Consider the following 18245-nt stretch of genomic DNA (forward strand, 5'->3'; position numbering starts at 1 on the left):
GTTAAAGTAAAGTGAAAGTGAAGTGATTGTCACATGTGATACACAGCAGCACAGCACATGGTGCACACAGTGAAATTTGTCCTCTGCATTTATCCCATCATTACAGCATTTATCAGACGCCCTTATCCAGAGCAACTTACAATCAGTAGTTACAGGGACAGTCTCCCTGGAGCAACTTAGGGTTAAGTGTCTTGCTCAGGTACACAATGGTAGTAAGCGGGATTCGAACCCGGGTCTTCTGGTTCATAGGCGAGTGTGTTACCCACAAGGCTACTACCACCCTTCACCCTGAATGAGCAGTGGGCGGCCATGACAGGCGCCCGGGGAGCAGTGTGTGGGGACGGTGCTTTGCTCAGTGGCACCTCAGTGGTACCTTGGCGGGCCCGGATTCGAACCGGCAACCTTCTGATTACGGGGCCGCTTCCTTAACTGCTAGGCCTTTAGAGATAAAGGCATCTTAGCCTTTCTGCCAAATCTGGTATTTATCTGTGGCGAAACTGTGATTCAATTGTGTTCTACATCTATTCTAGGACAAGGGCTCGCCTCGAAAATATTTCATACCCAGGAATAATATTACTTTTTTTTTTCTTATTGTTACTATTATTGATGTAGAATATTTTTTGCTGCCATGTATTCCTGGCTGAGCAGTGAGGTGCGTGCTACCTGTAATATGAATGAGTTCTGACAGGGATGAGTGGATCAGATATGCCTGTCAAGGTCAGTGGATGATTAAAAGGCATTCAAAGGGAATCTGAAATGAAAAGAATTGAGACATGGAAGCACTTGAAGTTTCACAACCCCTGGGGCTTCGTCTCACCATCCACTGTTGTGTTTCAGATAAATGTCAGTGTGACAAAAGGGGCCCTGTAGTGTCTAAAATGTGCAATTTCTAAAGGCTGTTAACACTGGTACTTGCTTGGCGTAATTGCAATTGTGGAACTGGATGGAGATTTGATTTATAAAGTGATTGTTTTGTCACTGTGATACACGGCAGGCACAATATGAATGTAATAGTAATATCTTTTACTATTTAATTTTCCGCTGGTCTACACTAGCTAGTTAGACCTTTGGTTGTTCTAGTAGCTTCATGGAAGGTGCCTGTAGTCAATTTGAAAGATGTAAATAACCTGTACAAATAAATTGACTATAATTTAAGAACAAATACATAACAATTGTGGCCATGATGGTGCCACCATGTTGCTGTTTACGATGTGGAGACGAGCCCACTCCGCTCTCTGCTGCCCCGTTTCCTTCTTTCCATGTTTATCCGAGTTCTTTTCCTTTTTGCAACTCTGGGCTTGTGTTGCGAGCTTTTTTTTTTTAGCAGCCGGTGGTGAGAATGGTGGAGGAGGGAGCTGGTGATTCATCTGCGGTAGCAGATTACCTAGAGCTTCTCTCTGCTGGGCCTTACCCCCTATTTGAGAAGGGGGGTGGGGTGGTGTTACCTTAAAAAAAAAAGCCACGCAGAGCAAAAAAAAAAACAAGGTTTACTGGAAGCTCTTAATGCTGTTCGAACGCGCCCTGTGGTGTGTGGTGGATTTCTCAGGGATTTGTGCACAATACATATCAACTCTCCAGTCTGAAAATGATTGTTAATCACAGTACATTTCATTTAATGTCATACCTTTCAGTTGTACTTATAATAGAGATCTGTCGGCATGACCCCCTGCTTCAAAACTGAGCGTACGTCACAGAAAAATTACGTTTAGGCTTTTTATTTTGTATTTTTTTGCCTGGCATAATGGGTGTTTCAGTTACACAGAACGCTTCTCTAAGTGACAAGACCAGGTTCCAAGTTGAAGTGAAAGTGGGGTAGTAGTCCGTCCAGTCGTTTTAGTGAAAATTGAGTTAATATGCATCGAGCTCAAATAGCGGCAGGAACTGATGAATGTTGGTTTTGAATCACCGTACACAACCTTACGCAATTGTGCTTTTGTTCTTTGCTGTTTTGGAAACTGCAGCAGGAACGAACTTTTCTCGTGATTCAAACGCTCAGTCGCCACACTCTGACCACCAACAGATGAGTGTATATGGACGAGGGTGTACGTGGCCCTTTCTGTCGCTTTCACATCCCTCTAGCAGTTTTTACCCTTTCAACCGTTTCCTTAAGTGTACCTGCTTTCTTAAGCCACAGGACATTCCCGACCTACTTTCTCCTTGCTGGCTTCACTCTGGGATTTGTGCAGCCTGCAGTTTCTCCAAGGATGTGAAGTGACCTCTAATCTTAACTGCCTGATAACAGATTAGAGCCCTTTCAAGTGACTTAGGGGTCATTTTAGTCACTGGACTTTTGGTGGTTGGTGTGACGGGACACTACAACTACAGCACTTCATCTGTGGTGCTGCATATATAGGTTCATCTTCATCACACATTTGGCAATAAGGATGCTTCATGTAAAATCACCTCGGTAACAAAAAAGCACCCAAATCGATCTAAACAGAAACCGCCACTGCGGCCGGAGCCAAAATCCGAAGATCCCCCCCCCCTTCTGCCTGGCTGTAAACTGAGACATGCGTCCTCAGGGGAAGGAAGGGAAAACAGGACTGGCCACTACAGATAAAATAATACTTGGAACAGGTTACTCTCCAATGTGGTGTTTAGCATGTCAGCAGGTTCTGGGTAATTTCTATTTCTCTCTCTCTCTCACACACACACACACACACACACACACACACTCTCTGTCTTAGTCCTCTGTATTCAGAAACAGTCTACTGTGCTGCCAAGATCACCCACATCCATCTAACCTTTTAACACACACATTTATTATAGGCACATCCATAAAGTCGGCTAACTATGAGTCACTGCTTATACTTCGAAACTCTCCTATGGAAAATGCAGTAAGAATCTACATCTGATTTAGCAGCCAAGTCCACTCCACCTTATTAAGTAATATCCAGGATTAACATCTGATAAACATATAGGGTCAGGGATTAAGCGCAGTCCAAGGCTAAAGGTTGAACATCAGCTTCAGTTCGCAATAAACTGTGTTAGTCTGGGACTCGTCTTAATCCGTGAGTACCAGCGCGGGACGTGAGTACCAGAACGTGAGCGCGTGTGGGACGAATCGAGAAACCCCGGTGCGATTGGACGCAAGGAGGCAGGTAAGTTTCCTCCGGTTTAATATGCGAACGAGAGCCGGCGTGAGCCGCAACACCACACGGATGCGTTTTAGGTTGAATTGGGGAAGGGACAGGATGAGAGGGAAGAGTGCAGAGGTGAGGAGATGATCAGGATAATTCTTACGGGTTTGAGGCGGAGAAGGAGCCGAGTCAGGTGGACGAATGCCAATGACTGAGCGGCTGGCAGTGGCCATCTTGCCCATTTATAGGGGTCACGTTTCCCTCATCTCAGTGTGGCTCTCGGTCACATGGATGGAATCATGTGACATAAACCTCCTAGCATTTTTTTCTATGTTGGATACTGAGAAAAATGATCTTATATGTAGTAATATTTATAAGGGAACAAGGGGCAAAGTTGTGAACCGGGGTGACTTTCAGAAGGATACCGGTTTGAATGACACCTGCTGAGCCCGCGAATGTTTCACCGTAAATAAAAGCTAAACATCATGTTGACGGAATCAAACAGTATTATTATGAACCATAGACATTGTTAAGCATTTTCCACCAGCATCAAAACAATCAAACTTTGGGGGATTCTGGAGATGATGCCTTCCTTTCCAGAAACATAAATCCAACACGATACACTTTTGTACCTGTTTTGTAAATTAATAAGATCATTGTGTAAAGATCATTTGGACTGTTTTGTTTGGTTGATGTGTATTATAAGTATTTATTAAATCCCCCTGTTTGTAAGTCAGTAGTTTGCGTCCGGACAAAGTCAGCGTTATTTTGACTGCACTTTTACACGCTGCTGCGCTGAACATGTGAGGATTGCCGCATTCACAGCCATGTTTAAAAAAGAAATCCTGCTTTCAGCGAACAAAAAGCATCATAGACAGATTCATATAAATAATACAAAATATTTTTTTATTTTGAGATCAGAAACAGTTGTGCAGCAGTTATGTCACTAAGTAATAACTCATGATTAAACCTGAAATACTGGTTTTGCACAATGTAGTGGATTAAAAAAAAAGAAATGGGAATATAATGGAATTCACAATAATAGAACAGAAGTACCTGATCTACGGATAGGAAAAGGAAGAAAAGAGGGAGGAGAAAGATTGAACATTTTCGATGAACAGATTAGTGGTGGTGTTGACATAATGAATGTTAAAAAAGTATTTTAAAGACTACAAAATATTTTGAATCAAATTTAGAATCAGCATATTTTACTTTCACGATTTTGAGCAATCACATATAAATGATGTGGATCATACATGCACTGAAGCTGTGCACATTTTTTGAATAGATTTATAGATTACTGCAGTTTCTTAGAAGGAGTGTGTCAGTTTCTTAGTGTGTCTCTCTCCAGACATATTTCCACGACTCAGCGTCACTGTAAACAGAATGCTTTATTGAAAATAATATATGTTGCCCCATAATCTTAAATTGTGCTAACTTGACCCGTGCAAAGTTGTTGTTGCTTCATACAACTTTTCTCTTTTTCTCCGGGTTGTGTGGCGGGGAAAGGACACATCCAAAATAAATATGTAATAAATACACACACAAACCACAGGAAGTCAACATAAGACAGAACAAAGACACAGCAGGGACACATTTATACTAATCCCAACAGAGGAATGCAATCAAGGTGATAAGTGAAACACTAGACAGAGCAAACAGAAAACTCCGGGCAGGAACACGTGGGACTGGAGCGTCAGAAAATCTCCTTAATGTGACATACTTATTCTGAACACAGAATGTCTGTAATATACGTTTCAGAAATGCAGTTTGTCTACGGCCTCCAGCCACGCCTTTAGATGAAAAAGGCCACTCTGTCATAATTCTCTTGCTTTCTTTAGATGCCACTCTGATTAGACAAGCATATTTAATAAAGGCCCCATCAAAGCATCCTCTGATGCCTGTTGGGAAGAGCTTTCAAGCTGCCAATTTCTTTGATGTCGCATGGCGCATTCTAGCTGTTACTTGATTGAGCTCGAGTCAATTTTTTCCGAGGACGTGATTGGGCATCGTGTATCAGGTGGTTAATCTGCAGTGTTATGGCTAATTTGGATCTACACGAGCCTTGGACATGCTAATTATCTTCCTCCTTGCCTAAATGTGTCCGATGTGACTGGTTAGTTGAGATACTGGGGTATTATGTAGCTCCATAGGCTCTAAATGATAGAATCAGGCCCTACTGCTGCTTTTTACGGTACCCGGGGATAGTGTGCTTTGTGTATATATCCTGAATCCTGCGTATCCTTCACAGATGTCAGCAGGGACGGCTTTTGTAGTGCCTAGTAATAGTGTATGCGTTCAGAGGACGATGACACACTAATAACGAATTGCTATGAAAGAGCTACATTTCACATTTTCAAATGATCCTGGTTTGGCCTGGTTTGATCCTAACACTGAATAAAATTATCATGATTTGAGCATTCATACAGTAAGATGCCATGTAGATGCCATGCAATTATATGATCTTGAGCGATGATTGCAATTGAATTCAGCTCGATCTCAGTGATCATCTTTTTGCCATATTGCCCATCCGTAATACATGACAGATTCTTACAATAAGCATTCTGTACCTGTAAATCATGTATTTGCTTCCCATCTTTTCTATAGCTTTTTTGACATTAATTTAGCAAAATAGGAAATTCCTTATTTTAAGGCCAGATACTGCAACTGAAAGACGAACAAGTGTACAGTATCAGCATCCGCTTCTAGTTCACAATCAAGGTTTTACTTTAACTCCATTATATTCAAAAATATTTTTAATCCACTACATTGTGCGAGATCTCATAACCCCCTTAATAATGTTATTTTTTATTCCCAATCTGTGCAGCTCCATCTTGAATCTCTCGCTGAATTTAACAGGATTTATTTTTTTAAAACAGACTGAATTTTAAACATGGCGGTGCATGCGGTACTCCTCACATGTTCAGTGCAGCAGTGTGTAAAAATGCAGCCAGAATAGCGCTGACATAGTCATGCTTTGTCAGAGCAACAAAAGGAGCTTCAAGATAAGGCTTCATGTTTAGCAGGTAAACACCACAAGCCCTGCCCCCTGACATCACCTATGCTGTGTTGAATAAAAAAAAAAATCTTATTATAGTAAATCTGACTTGTAACTTCACTTTGACTCTTTCTAAACCTTTAATTCAATAGACATTGTGTTTCGATGAATGTTAATGGTTTCCCTTTAGTGTTTTGTGCTGATAATCAATTTAATTAACGTCAGGCAAATGAAAGACATTCTGTTAAAAGATTATTTCTGCCAAAAGTGATTCTTTTCACATAAAATTACCTAAGAGCTCTAATACAAAAATAATAATAGCACTGTACTTTTACTTTTGTTACTTAAATACCAAAACAGTATTTTAAAGAGATGACTTTTACTTATAATGGAGTAAAATTACTACTACTATCTATACTTTAACTCAAGTATATGGTTTGTGTACGTCCTCCAGCATTGGCCTTGGACCACTTTTGGCCACTTGCTAGGTCATTTTGCCTGTTTTTTTCATTCACGTATGGCAATTTAGGATAGTTTAGATTTGGGTTGTTTGATAGTTGTTATGCATCAAGCATCAAGCTTCATGTGTTAATAATTTTTAGTAGACCCTTGTATGTAGACCCTTCCAGTAAACCTATATTTTTCCCACAAGCAAGAATCAGACCTTGAATTATTTAATACTCCCTGACCTGTTTTCTACTAGAGCATTTTAACGATAGCAAGATCTCAACTCATTGTTTATTCCCCTGAAAATTGTTCTTATCTGATGAAGGAGTAATTCTTTTCCTTTAATGATATGCATGCTTCTGGCTTTGGATGCATAGGTCTCCGAAATGTACATTTCTATTGTCTTGCATGCATGTTGGTCTGTTGTGGTCGTGTCAGCCTTTCTTTGTTTGCATTTTGGTCTGATCCAGACGGGTTGATGTGGCTACACATGCTCCTGTTATATTTTCTCCTCCTGTCTATTTCCATTTGTCCCGTCCTTGTGCTGTCTACTGCCTTCCATTTTACTTTCCCCAACGCACCCCAGACATCTATATTTCCTTCCCACTCCTCTCCTCATTCTCCCTCCCTGCTCTCGTGATCCTTCATCAAACGTGAGTCATAGTCCTGTGCGACAGCGCCGCTCGTTTCTCCAACGCAGCAAACGCCGGAGCCGGGGTTCAGCTGTAATTACACACCATGAATCAGAGCAGCTGCAGGAGGAGCCCATCCCTCACAGCCAAGGCATCGCGCCGCCACTGGGCCTATAATGCCCAATCAAGCGTCCTCGAGGTCCTAACCTGGATGTGCATTTTACAGGCTGTAGAGTCCACACACATCCAGCAGGTTTCAGATGAGACAACATCTGTATACAAGTTCGAAGTCAGCTCTCCGTTGCTACTGAAAATCATTGGCTTTAATCCCACGGCTGTGCTAATGGACCTGCAGGGTTTAAAAAATTGATGACGTGGAAGTACAATTCTAACAATCGATAGATAATCAGGCTGAAGGATGTCATCCAGGATAATGTTTAGACCCCCTAGACCAAGGACCCATGTTTGGTAACTTGACAGGACATCAAACATGAATGCGGATGCTCAAATATGCAATTGAAACTTACAGTGGACATACGTCAGTATCCCTTAGGTCATGGTTGCCATTGTTCATGTTCCTTTATGTTTATGATTTTATATATGGACACTAGACCACAGATGGTTACTTTAATTTAAAAATATTTCAGTCAGGGTTAATACTCATTTAATGCGCTCTTACTTCCTCTCTGCGAACCCACAGCCTCTGCACATCCTATCGTATCTATCTGGCCTTAGCCATGTTAATCCAGCCATTTGGGTAAACAGGGCACACTGTTCTCCTCGCCCTTCTAATTGCTGTGGCGAGTAGGGAGGCTCTCCAGGATCTCATTAAGACAGCATTGTTATTGGCCTAAAGACACCAAACAGGACCCGCTTGTACCCCCCGACCCTGGTGCCAAAGTGGCAAACACAGTGTGCTTTGTTTAGCCTCATCGCTGCACCTCGTCCCTGCGATCCTTTCAGAGATGACACACAAATGGACGAGTCAATGGGAGTTCTGTCACCAAACAAATAGAAAGAAAATACATGAAGGGAAGACTGATCCACTTTCCCTTTCTTCAGTCCTGTTGGGTGTGTGATTCCCATCTCTGTTCCAACCATAAATCTACACGTAATAAAGCGAAAAATTGGTCCTAATCTCTCATTTTAAAAAGCATGCAAGAATGAACTTGAAACACACTATGCCTGTACTCTTCAAAGCTTTGATCACAACATTGTAGGAAGAACAGGTCATACACAACCACCATACCTTCAGGACATGGTGTACTCTATAATAAGCCTGTTACAGACCTGCTGCAGCAAAACATGATTAAAATGGTCCAGTGGGCTGGGTTAATTACTTATTGTTCAAGGCCTTGGATGTACAAAGCATGGCCCAGTCATGGGACCTAAACCATATGACAAATATAAGAGACGCAGGGATTATTTCAGACCGTCATTTTGTGCCTAGTCTGAGCTCTAAGGATTTTTTTATTTTTTTTTGGTCACGCTTATGCTGCTCTTTCACCACTTCTGATAAATTACACACTTTTAGTCATTCAAGGTTCTGTGACGTGTCATAGAGTCCAGGTCATCCTTTGAACTGTTGCAGTCAATGACATAACAATATGGGTTCTGTGGGGACCTCCAACCCATTGCAGGTACCTTTTAGGTGTGATTGTGGCTTCAGATGTGCGACTTTTGCTAAAATATGTGCATATAAACATTCTTTCTAATTGGAAAATTGTTCTACATGACTAATGGGAATCTCACTTGTGTATTAAGGGTGTGAATCACAGCAAATCCAGTGGAAACAGTTAACACTGATTCCGCTTTTGATGACATCACAATACTCTTGATTCCGCAGTGCAGTTGTGTACGATACAATCAAGTTGTCTTTGTAAGTGAAGAAGAGAACACATTTCAAATTTAATCAGAAATCGGTTCAAATCATTTTTTAATGGGAAAAAAATACTTGTAAATGTATTTCCATCAGTGTTTTTCTCAATTTCCTTTCCAACAGAGCTTATTCTACCCCGTAAAGTGACAAGACATCTTTAATAGCAAACGACCTAAAATAGCATTTATAACTGCTGAATATTAGATGCAGCTATTGAACCATGAGAGCTAAATCCATTGTTTGTTGCAATGCATTTTAAAATCATTTATTGTAACAATAACCATTCATGAATAGTGACATTTCTACCGTGGTACAATTGCAGTAAAACTGTTTATTAAAACTGTGCAATAGCAGCAGTCCCACCTGGGTTTAATTACTCATTATTATTCTTACCTAGAGGAAGATTTGTGCAATAACACATTGTTAATTGAAAAGTTCTGCACACGGAATAACAAGGAAAAGTTTCCTGCAGCCTCCTCCTAATTTACATCCAGATCACATTTATTCCTGGCAAGGTCCCCTGTTACTCCCCGAATAAACAAGTTAACCTGTATTATTTAAAATCCTGGGGGCATTAATTATAAGGTCTCCTGATTGCCCATTAGATGTAATCAGAAGGGTAAAGATGAACACCACAGAGACTACATTTAGCCTTCTCGGTCCGTTTGGGAATGGGTGCATCAGGGAATGAAGATTTAAGGCATTAATTTTTGTGTTTGCAGCTTTAACTAAGTGTTTTTTCCATGGCCACATGCAAAGCTGATTTTGCTCTATAGTAATTCTGATTCTGAAATGGGCATGTGGATATGAAAGGAATTTTGTAAAAGGTAAGGGAGCCAGATGGAACATAACAGGGAAGTAGCCATAAAAGTTGGAAATAAATGTGAAAACAACACATTTTATATATAATAAAAATTAAAGCCACCTAGTACCGCAAGATCTCTCATAATTCACAGGAGTTGGTTGAATTTGAATTATTCAGCTATACTAACAAATGGCTCTTGTGACATCAATTTCGTATGATTTATGACAGCTAAGTTTGCTGCATTAATAAAGCGCCAGTGACCCCATCCATCAGAGCCATATAGGCTGCTGTGTCCCAGCCGCTGTCCAGATGCGTATCTGATTTCAGATAGGCTTTAGCTTCAGGCTTGTTGGAAAAAAAACAGCATTTTAGATTTCAGCTATTTTCCATTAAGTGAAAGGGTCATTTTTATCTAACAGTAAAGTGACAGGATTTCAGAAGTTTGTGTTTTATCACAATAAATCATGGTTTAATTAACACCTTGCCTAATTATCACTTTTTGTCAGGTTCACTGATCAAAAGGGACAGTGCCAGGGATAAAACTGATCACGAGCAATCAGCCCACAGGGTTTATTTATCTCTTTCACTATCCAGCTCCTTTCTGCCCTTCTCTGTGTTTCACTTTGTGAGATTATTTAACGTTAATACGAGTTCCCCGAGCCTGTCTATGGTCCCGCATATGGTGGCTAGACATGGCGATAGGTGTAAAGCGTGTTTTGGCCATTCTGCTTCACCGTTCAGAGAGCGGCAGAGAGCACAGACGGTCATGCTTTGTCCGCCCAGAGAATTTCTCACCCCTCCCCTGAAAAAAGTAACCGACCGTCATGGCTTCCAAACGTGTGAAGCATTGCAGTTGCTCGTGATTGGATGTGAAAATGAGCACAAATGTATTTTTGTGTAGAATCAGTGGGATACTTTTATTTAAAAAAAAAAAAAAAAAAAACGCAGACAGGACTTCCTGGTTGCACCTTCCTGGTTGGTGAATTCCCATACTGGCCACGGTTTTTGGGGCAGTGGTGGCCTAGCGGTTAAGGAAGTGGCCCCGTTCGAATCTCGATCTGCCAAGGTGCCACTGAGGTGCCACTGAGCAAAGCACCGTCCCCGCACACTGCTCCCCGGGCGCCTGTCATGGCTGTCTACTGCTCACTCAGGGTGATGGGATAAATGCAGATGACCAATTTCACTGTGTGCACCGTGTGCTGTGCTGCTGTGTATCACATGTGACAATGAACTTCCCTCAACTTCTATAGGCCGCTCGTCCCGCCTCTCTCCTCCTCATTAGCATTTAAAGCTACAGACACCGAAACGACGCGTCCTGGGGAAATCTCATTGTGGCACGGGATTAAAAGGCTGTAATTCTGCACCACAAACGTCAGAAAGAGAATTAAAATACAGTATTAGGGGACCTTTAATTACTTGTATTAATTGACGCTGCAGACAGCGCTGTTCACTGTAGGCCTGGCACTAGTGGCGTCTTGAGGGAGAAATGGGAGAAGGGAGTAGCCAGAGAGCGAGGAATATTGATGCGCTTTGTACTCCTGAGACATGCGAGCTTCATAAAAATTAAATTGCATTTGCGCATTTCCATTCATTACGTCCCAGACATAAAACTGATAAACAAAACCTGAACAGTCCCCCAGCTCACTCTGTCTCAGTCCCTCCCTCTTACACGGAGTTTGTGGTTCTCACATGTCTTCTAATTCGCTCGGTTTAGGCACTACATTATGGTTAACAGGTTAAACACATAACAATATTTTTCTGGATTTTTCAATATTTATGACAAGGCCTAACTTAACCAAATTTTTCTTATCATGGTACTCAAGAATTCTCGGGTGGTAGTAGCCTAGTTGGTAACACACTTATCTGTGAACCAGAAGACCACAAAGGTTCAAACCCCACTTAAAATGTAAAACCTGTATTAAGAGTTCATTAGGAACAGGCTCACATGCATGAGTGTTACTGACAATATCACTATTGGTGATGGCAGCCAGCCTACAGGTTGATAGAATCTAAATGCGAATTGCAATTAGTAAGTATTGCTAGTAATATCCAGTGCATTGTACTGTCACGACACAGTAGATGAATGACATGGTGATATTTAAACAAAGCAAACAGAACATACATGAATCAAGTAGGCATGTGGGCCATAAACTACTAACTAAAGATAAACTCACCAATGAGCCAATCAGAGGTTATACATTTGCGTGTCATGAATATTCATGAGCAAAAGCCCAGCTCCTGTTATTCTCCCCCCACCAACTCCCCCACAAAACTTGAACAGAAGAGAACTAAAGCATTTTTCCCATATAGAAATCCCACTGCAATGCAATGACACCTTTCAGAAAAGGAGTAATTTATATAATCCTGGCTCTTGCAACAATAAACTTTTGCAGCCAACAAAACACCAGGTCAGAACTCACTATGGTACAACAGAACCAGCAGTATGTAAACGAAAAAGGTGAAAGTGAAGTGATTGTCATTGTGAATCACAGCAAGCACAGCACACGGTGACACAGTGTCGCCCTTGGTGAGCAGTGGGCGGCCACGGCAGGCGCCCGGGGAGCAGTGTGTGGGGACGGTGCTTTGCTCAGTGGCACCATAGAGGCTCAGGATTCGAACCGGCAACCTTCCGATCATGGGTCAGTTTCCTTACCCACTAGGCCACCACTGAAGCCAACAGTAGGTAAAACTGACCGATGGAGAGCTAGTGTTCTGCTTTCAGCTCCAACTTTTGAAAAAGTTCCTCTTCAAACACTTATTATTCATTCCAAAGACAAGTGGGCGCGTGCGGATATCAAAGCAACAAATCATGCTTTGATAACCACATGGAGGTGCCAACTAAATCCCTCTGTGTTAGTTTTCTGTTTACATCAGAGAAGACAGGCGACTTAATGTTCTCCCTGATCAATGGCGGCGCTTCACAACATCTGTCTCGCTCGGCTAGCACCTTAACGGCTGAGCGGCCATGGGAGATGAATGTCTGCTGTTCTTTTGTTCGATGGTCTAGCAGATGGTGCTTTGGCTTCAGCACTTTCCATACTATCCTGCAGAGGGGCTGGGGGGGGAGAAGGAAAGAGTAAAGACCATCCATCCTCACATCTTTCCTCTCACTCGGCCAGCGTTCCCATTTTCTGCCCTTTAACCACGTTTCTGCTCCTTTCTGATTCAGGCCTCTCAGCTCCCTCAGCCGAGGTGTGGAACGACTGGCAGGCTTTGACCCTGGTCCGCAGCCTCCCTGGGATGTCACAGCTACAGCAGCCTAATTCACAGTGACATAGTGGGGGGGGGGTCTTGAGCAGATCAGCGCTCCCGTTTTCATACAGAGTGGGGCTGTGACATGGTCTTCCAGTCCCACTTCATATAGCGCCACCTTTACTGTTCATTCACAAATAAATGCATCTGTTTATGGATGCCAGCCACAGGTAAATGGAAGCAATGTGTTGGGTTCTTGACTGACAGCCAGGGATATACGCCCAGTTTAATCAGTATGCACTGATTTAGATCCCGCTGACGTACTTTAATCACGCATGGTCAATCCTCAAGTGAAGCACGTGCTGCATTGCTGTGTTGTAGCCATTAGAGTCACATTAAAAATGCAGAGGAATGGACTGGCGGTGGCTGCGAACTGCAGCTCTGGCTGGAAGTGGAATTTATTCATGATTAATTATGTGAAGCCTGCATGCTGCTGGCTCTGTTCATTGCTGAGAAATACATTTTAGAAATAGAGCTGCAAGCAGTGATTACCGGGGCCCAAGCGCTGTGGACTGAATAGGGACATGTCTCTACATGCGTGTGCATACAGTCTGGACGCACATTGCGTATGTACGCCTTTACATAATTTATTTCTCATTTCTCCATGGACACGTGTCTGTGTAAAACTCAAAAGTCCACAAATTTCTGACTTCCTACAAGTCTGGTTTATGACTGCTCACCAAGGGTGATGGTTAAAAGCAGAGGGCACTTTTCGTTGTGTGCACCGCATGCTGTGCTGTGCATCAGTGATGCATCACAATCACTTCACTTTCACTTCAGGTTGTGTGTACTGCTCGCAAACTCACAATCCAACATGGCTTCAATGCACAACAATAGTCAGAGCTGATATTAATTTTCACATCATTCTGGTGGACATGTCCCTTCAACGGTTATATCGCTGCACATCTTTAAGGCAGTGGTGGCCTAGCGGTTAAGAAAGCAGCCCCGTAATCAGATGGTTGCCGGTTCGAATCCCGATCCGCCAAGGTGCCACTGATCAAAGCACCGTCCCCACACACTGCTCCCCGGGCGCCTGTCATGGCTGCCCACTGCTCACCAAGGGTGATGGTTCAATGCACTGTGTGCACCATGTGCTGTGCTGCAGTGTTTCACAATGACAATCACTTCACTTTATTCTTTATTATTTTATTTTAACACAGTGTAATGTGTTATTTTCAGTGTTAAATAATAAAATTATTTGTTTTTACAGATGCACTGTAAAAACAGGATGAATTTTTTTTTATTTTTAAGTGAAGTGATTGTCACATGTGATACACAGCAGCACAGCACACAGTGCACACAGTGAAATTTGTCCTCTGCATTTAACCCATCACCCTGAGTGAGCAGTGGGCAGCTATGACAGGTACCTGGGGAGCAGTGTGTGGGGACGGTGCTTTGCTCAGTGGCACCTCAGTGGCACCTTGGCGGATCGGGATTCGAACCGGCAACCTTCTGATTATGGGGCCGCTTCCTTAACCGCTAGGCCACCACTGCCCCACTGAATTAGGAGGGTCCAAATTGTTCCTCAAATTGTTCCTTGTTTGGTGAGATTTGGTTGAGTTAATCTTCCAATCAGTAGATCATTATATTGAAGAATGTGTATTGGTGTTAAAATTTTAACAACTTTTTAGTCGTCTGTTGTTTCCCCAGAGCTGTGTATGTGCATGTGGACTGTGGGAACTATAGCACCACTTTTGGGCCCTGGAGTATCATTCACTATTTATCAAATTTGGCGTTATTGCCTCTGGTTCTCATATTATGTAAGTGTAAAAACAAATATAAGCAGATATAATAGGTTTACAGCACTGCATGCTTGGAGCTCCAATAAAGGAGCTTTTTCAGTTCGGTGGCAAAGAATTGAGAGTTCGTGTAACGTGGCTAGGGTTCCCATTTTTATTTCCTTTCTTCCTTTTATTAAGGCCACACAATATTCAGAGGCGGTGTGTGACCTTCTCACACTGACGCACAGTGCTCAACACATAAAAGCAGAAACACAGCATGCAATCTCCTCTCCCCTTATTGTTTTCGCACAAATGAAGCAATACGTGGCAAGATGTGAAGATTAGAGATGAGTGGGGTGAATGCGGCTCTGCAAAAGAACCTGATCGTGCCCGTGATCCGATGACAGTTGAATGTAACTCTGACGTCTAGATTACTCATGTCAGCAGCGATGCGAGTTGTAACTATATGTGCAGAAGTGAGGACCCCTCCCCTCACCAAACACATTCTGCTGCAGCTTAAGGGAACATATCTGAGGTTTAAGTTGAGTTCCTCTTTTCTGAGGGACATATAAATATGTGTATTTTATTTAGGCATTCTATTGTTCTGTTTATTATTCAATAAGTATTATTGTGGAGTAAATGCACAGAACAAAGACATGGAATCGGGGTCTAGACCCAGTTGTACATTTAATAACATGCTGTAATAATGAAAAAATCTATTTGTGTTCATGCATAATTGTAGTTTGTCGTCATGTGTTGGGGTTTTGTTGAATCAGAAATTAACAAAAATGTGATGTGCGTCACTAAACAAAATGATCACGCAAGTCATCCAAAATCGAAATGATTCATGTTTATTATGAATATTATATCCAGAAGGTTTTGTCTTGGTTGTGGTAGTATCAGGTTATATAGCTAAAATCCAGAATGTTTTGAAGTTGTCCAGTAAAGGTCACATGGGTCGATGGCTGTTCCCTGTTTTAGAGACCGCAGGTTGTTTGCTGACTCACAGCTCGGCACTGATGGTCTTTTTTCTTCTCTTTCCTCCCAGGTGCGGGTGAGTCGGGGAAGAGCACCATTGTGAAGCAGATGAAGTAAGTGTCTGGAGCTTCTCAGACCGTTAATATCACAGGGCTTCCTATCAGTTCTCCATCAGAGCCTCTCCGTTACTCTCGACCTTTAACTGCACCACAGTGGGACTGAGTCCATAAATACACAGAGCCTCCAACCATAGGAGCTTGTTCAGCTGAGCATTTTGGGAGGAGGTGTGAGACTCATCTGCTGGCCTGAGGAGCTCTTGACAGATGTAGGGGACGGGCCCTCCGGGGCTCTTCCTTGGTTTGCAGCACCATCCTGCTGCACATGTGCAGTGGGACTGAATGCAGAGCTGCCTGATGCTGCTGACCAGTGCAGTCAGAAGAGCGTCACTCTTTTTAATCAAAAGCATATCTGATCCATTGCCCATATTTGTTCATCGCAATTCCATTTGAATTGTTGGCACAAATTCCAATGATCTGTATTTTAGACCCATAATTGAATATGACTATAATATTACCTTTATAAAGGTCGCACAAATCCTATTTCTTTAAACCTATTTCTTTTTTGAAACTCCTAGATGTTCTTGTATGAATACAGATCCCCACATGTACAATACCTGTTTTCTCCTTTTTTATTGAGTTCTCTTTAGTTAACCCTGACAGTGTCATGAAGAAGGCTCTGAAGAACTGGCCCAGTTTTTTGCTAATCTTCTATTTGCTCTCCCTCTCCCTTCCCACACACTTATTTTCAGGATTATCCACGAGGATGGCTATTCAGAAGATGAATGTAAGCAGTATAGAGCTGTGGTTTACAGCAACACCATCCAATCCATTATGGCCATCATCAAGGCCATGGGCAACCTGAAGATAGACTACGGGGAGGCATCCCGAGCGGTAAGGCCGGAGGACAGCATGTGCTTCACCCTTCTCTCTTGAAAACTATTAAAAGAAATGTTGCTGCTGTATCAGTATTATTGGTTTAGAAGTTTATGAGGGGTTTTTCAGGTTATATGCATCCTAATTTCTACTCTGTATGCAGTCGAATACCACACTCTCAAAAGAGAGTGCGGACCTCCCTTACTCATTTTCAAAATGCGTTTGCCCCTCGGTCTTCATTTTGTTCAGTGTCACTGATGTTGCATTCCACCCTTCAGTCTGTAAGACAGGGGCTTGGCTGGTAGTATGAACTCACAGGAAATAATACATCTGCTTTGTTGATTGAGTTGAATTTGACTGAAGGGTCCATTTTAGAAGAAAGGGCTGCAGCAATATTATGCAGCTCCCCCTTCTCTATATCATATTCAAGTGGACGTAAGACAAATGTATTATAGAAAGGCCAGTTACTGCGTTAATATTTAAAGGGACAATGCAATACATCTAGTAGAGATTCTGAGATTTCTGACAACAATCATAGCAATATTGAAGAAGGTTCAATTAATTTTGAATTATGAAAAAAGCACAAATACAACTTGCTTTTCCATTTAAAATTGATCTTAATTCAAAGCATTAAGGTACCTTATTTTATCCACAGACTTTATCAAAAATTGAATCATGTCTCTTTATTCAGTGTGGACTAAGCAATCAAGTCCACAGAAAATTAGAATAAAAAAAACATGAGAGTGAAACTCAGTATTTGGACTGAAGCATGAATTTTACATTCATTTTTATGACATTTAGCAGATGCCCTGTTAGTTATTACACCAGCTAGGGGGGTCACAATTTCATATTACAGCTCCTCTAATGTAAGACCAGCGCACTTACACTAAAGCCATTTCTCACCTTTTCACTATCTCTGCAGGACGACGCCCGGCAGCTCTTTGCCCTTTCTGCAACAGCAGAGGAGCAGGGCGCCCTGCCTGATGACCTGGCCAACGTGATCCGCCGCCTGTGGTCTGACAGCGGCGTCCAAAACTGCTTCAGCCGCTCCAGAGAGTACCAGCTCAACGATTCAGCCGCGTAGTACGTACTGACCAGTCTCAGGAAGTATTTCACATTTGTACATTATTGTTTCACGTAGCAAGTAGTGAAGAACCAAATGATCAGAGTTGAGAAATTCAGGAATTATGCAATATGGGTATGCAGAGTTAATAGTAAAGCAGGGGTTTGTAGCAAACAGATACAACACTTAATTCATTTAATTCTCACCCACTTTCAGAATTCATTTATCCCGAACCAGATTCATGGGCGCTCACACCAGTGACATATGAACATGAAAACATATGAACACCACTCATGTTCATGTGATCCTTAATAAAATGATTAGAATATATGAACTTGTTCAACAAATGCTGAAACACGTTTGGTCACGGTGGCGTCAGCGTCAATAGTGTCAGAGTCATTAAAAAGCAGAAAGTAGCGAATGCAACAAGGCTAAAGTGCATCTCCGCCCTGTGGGGG

At 42.2% G+C, this 18245-nt stretch overlaps 1 protein-coding gene across 1 annotated transcript in view; it reads left to right on the forward strand.

Moving 5' to 3' along the window:
• gnai2b (guanine nucleotide binding protein (G protein), alpha inhibiting activity polypeptide 2b) overlaps nt 1–18245 on the forward strand; it is a 46030-nt gene that overhangs the window by 15945 nt on the left and 11840 nt on the right. The window contains exons 2-4 of the mRNA XM_028999017.1: nt 15863–15905; nt 16601–16742; nt 17647–17807. Coding sequence (XP_028854850.1) covers nt 15863–15905; nt 16601–16742; nt 17647–17807 — 346 coding nt within the window. The remainder of the gene's footprint in view (nt 1–15862; nt 15906–16600; nt 16743–17646; nt 17808–18245) is intronic.

Source organism: Denticeps clupeoides, chromosome 12 (assembly GCF_900700375.1).
Source record: "Denticeps clupeoides chromosome 12, fDenClu1.1, whole genome shotgun sequence".
Classification (NCBI taxonomy): domain Eukaryota; kingdom Metazoa; phylum Chordata; class Actinopteri; order Clupeiformes; family Denticipitidae; genus Denticeps; species Denticeps clupeoides.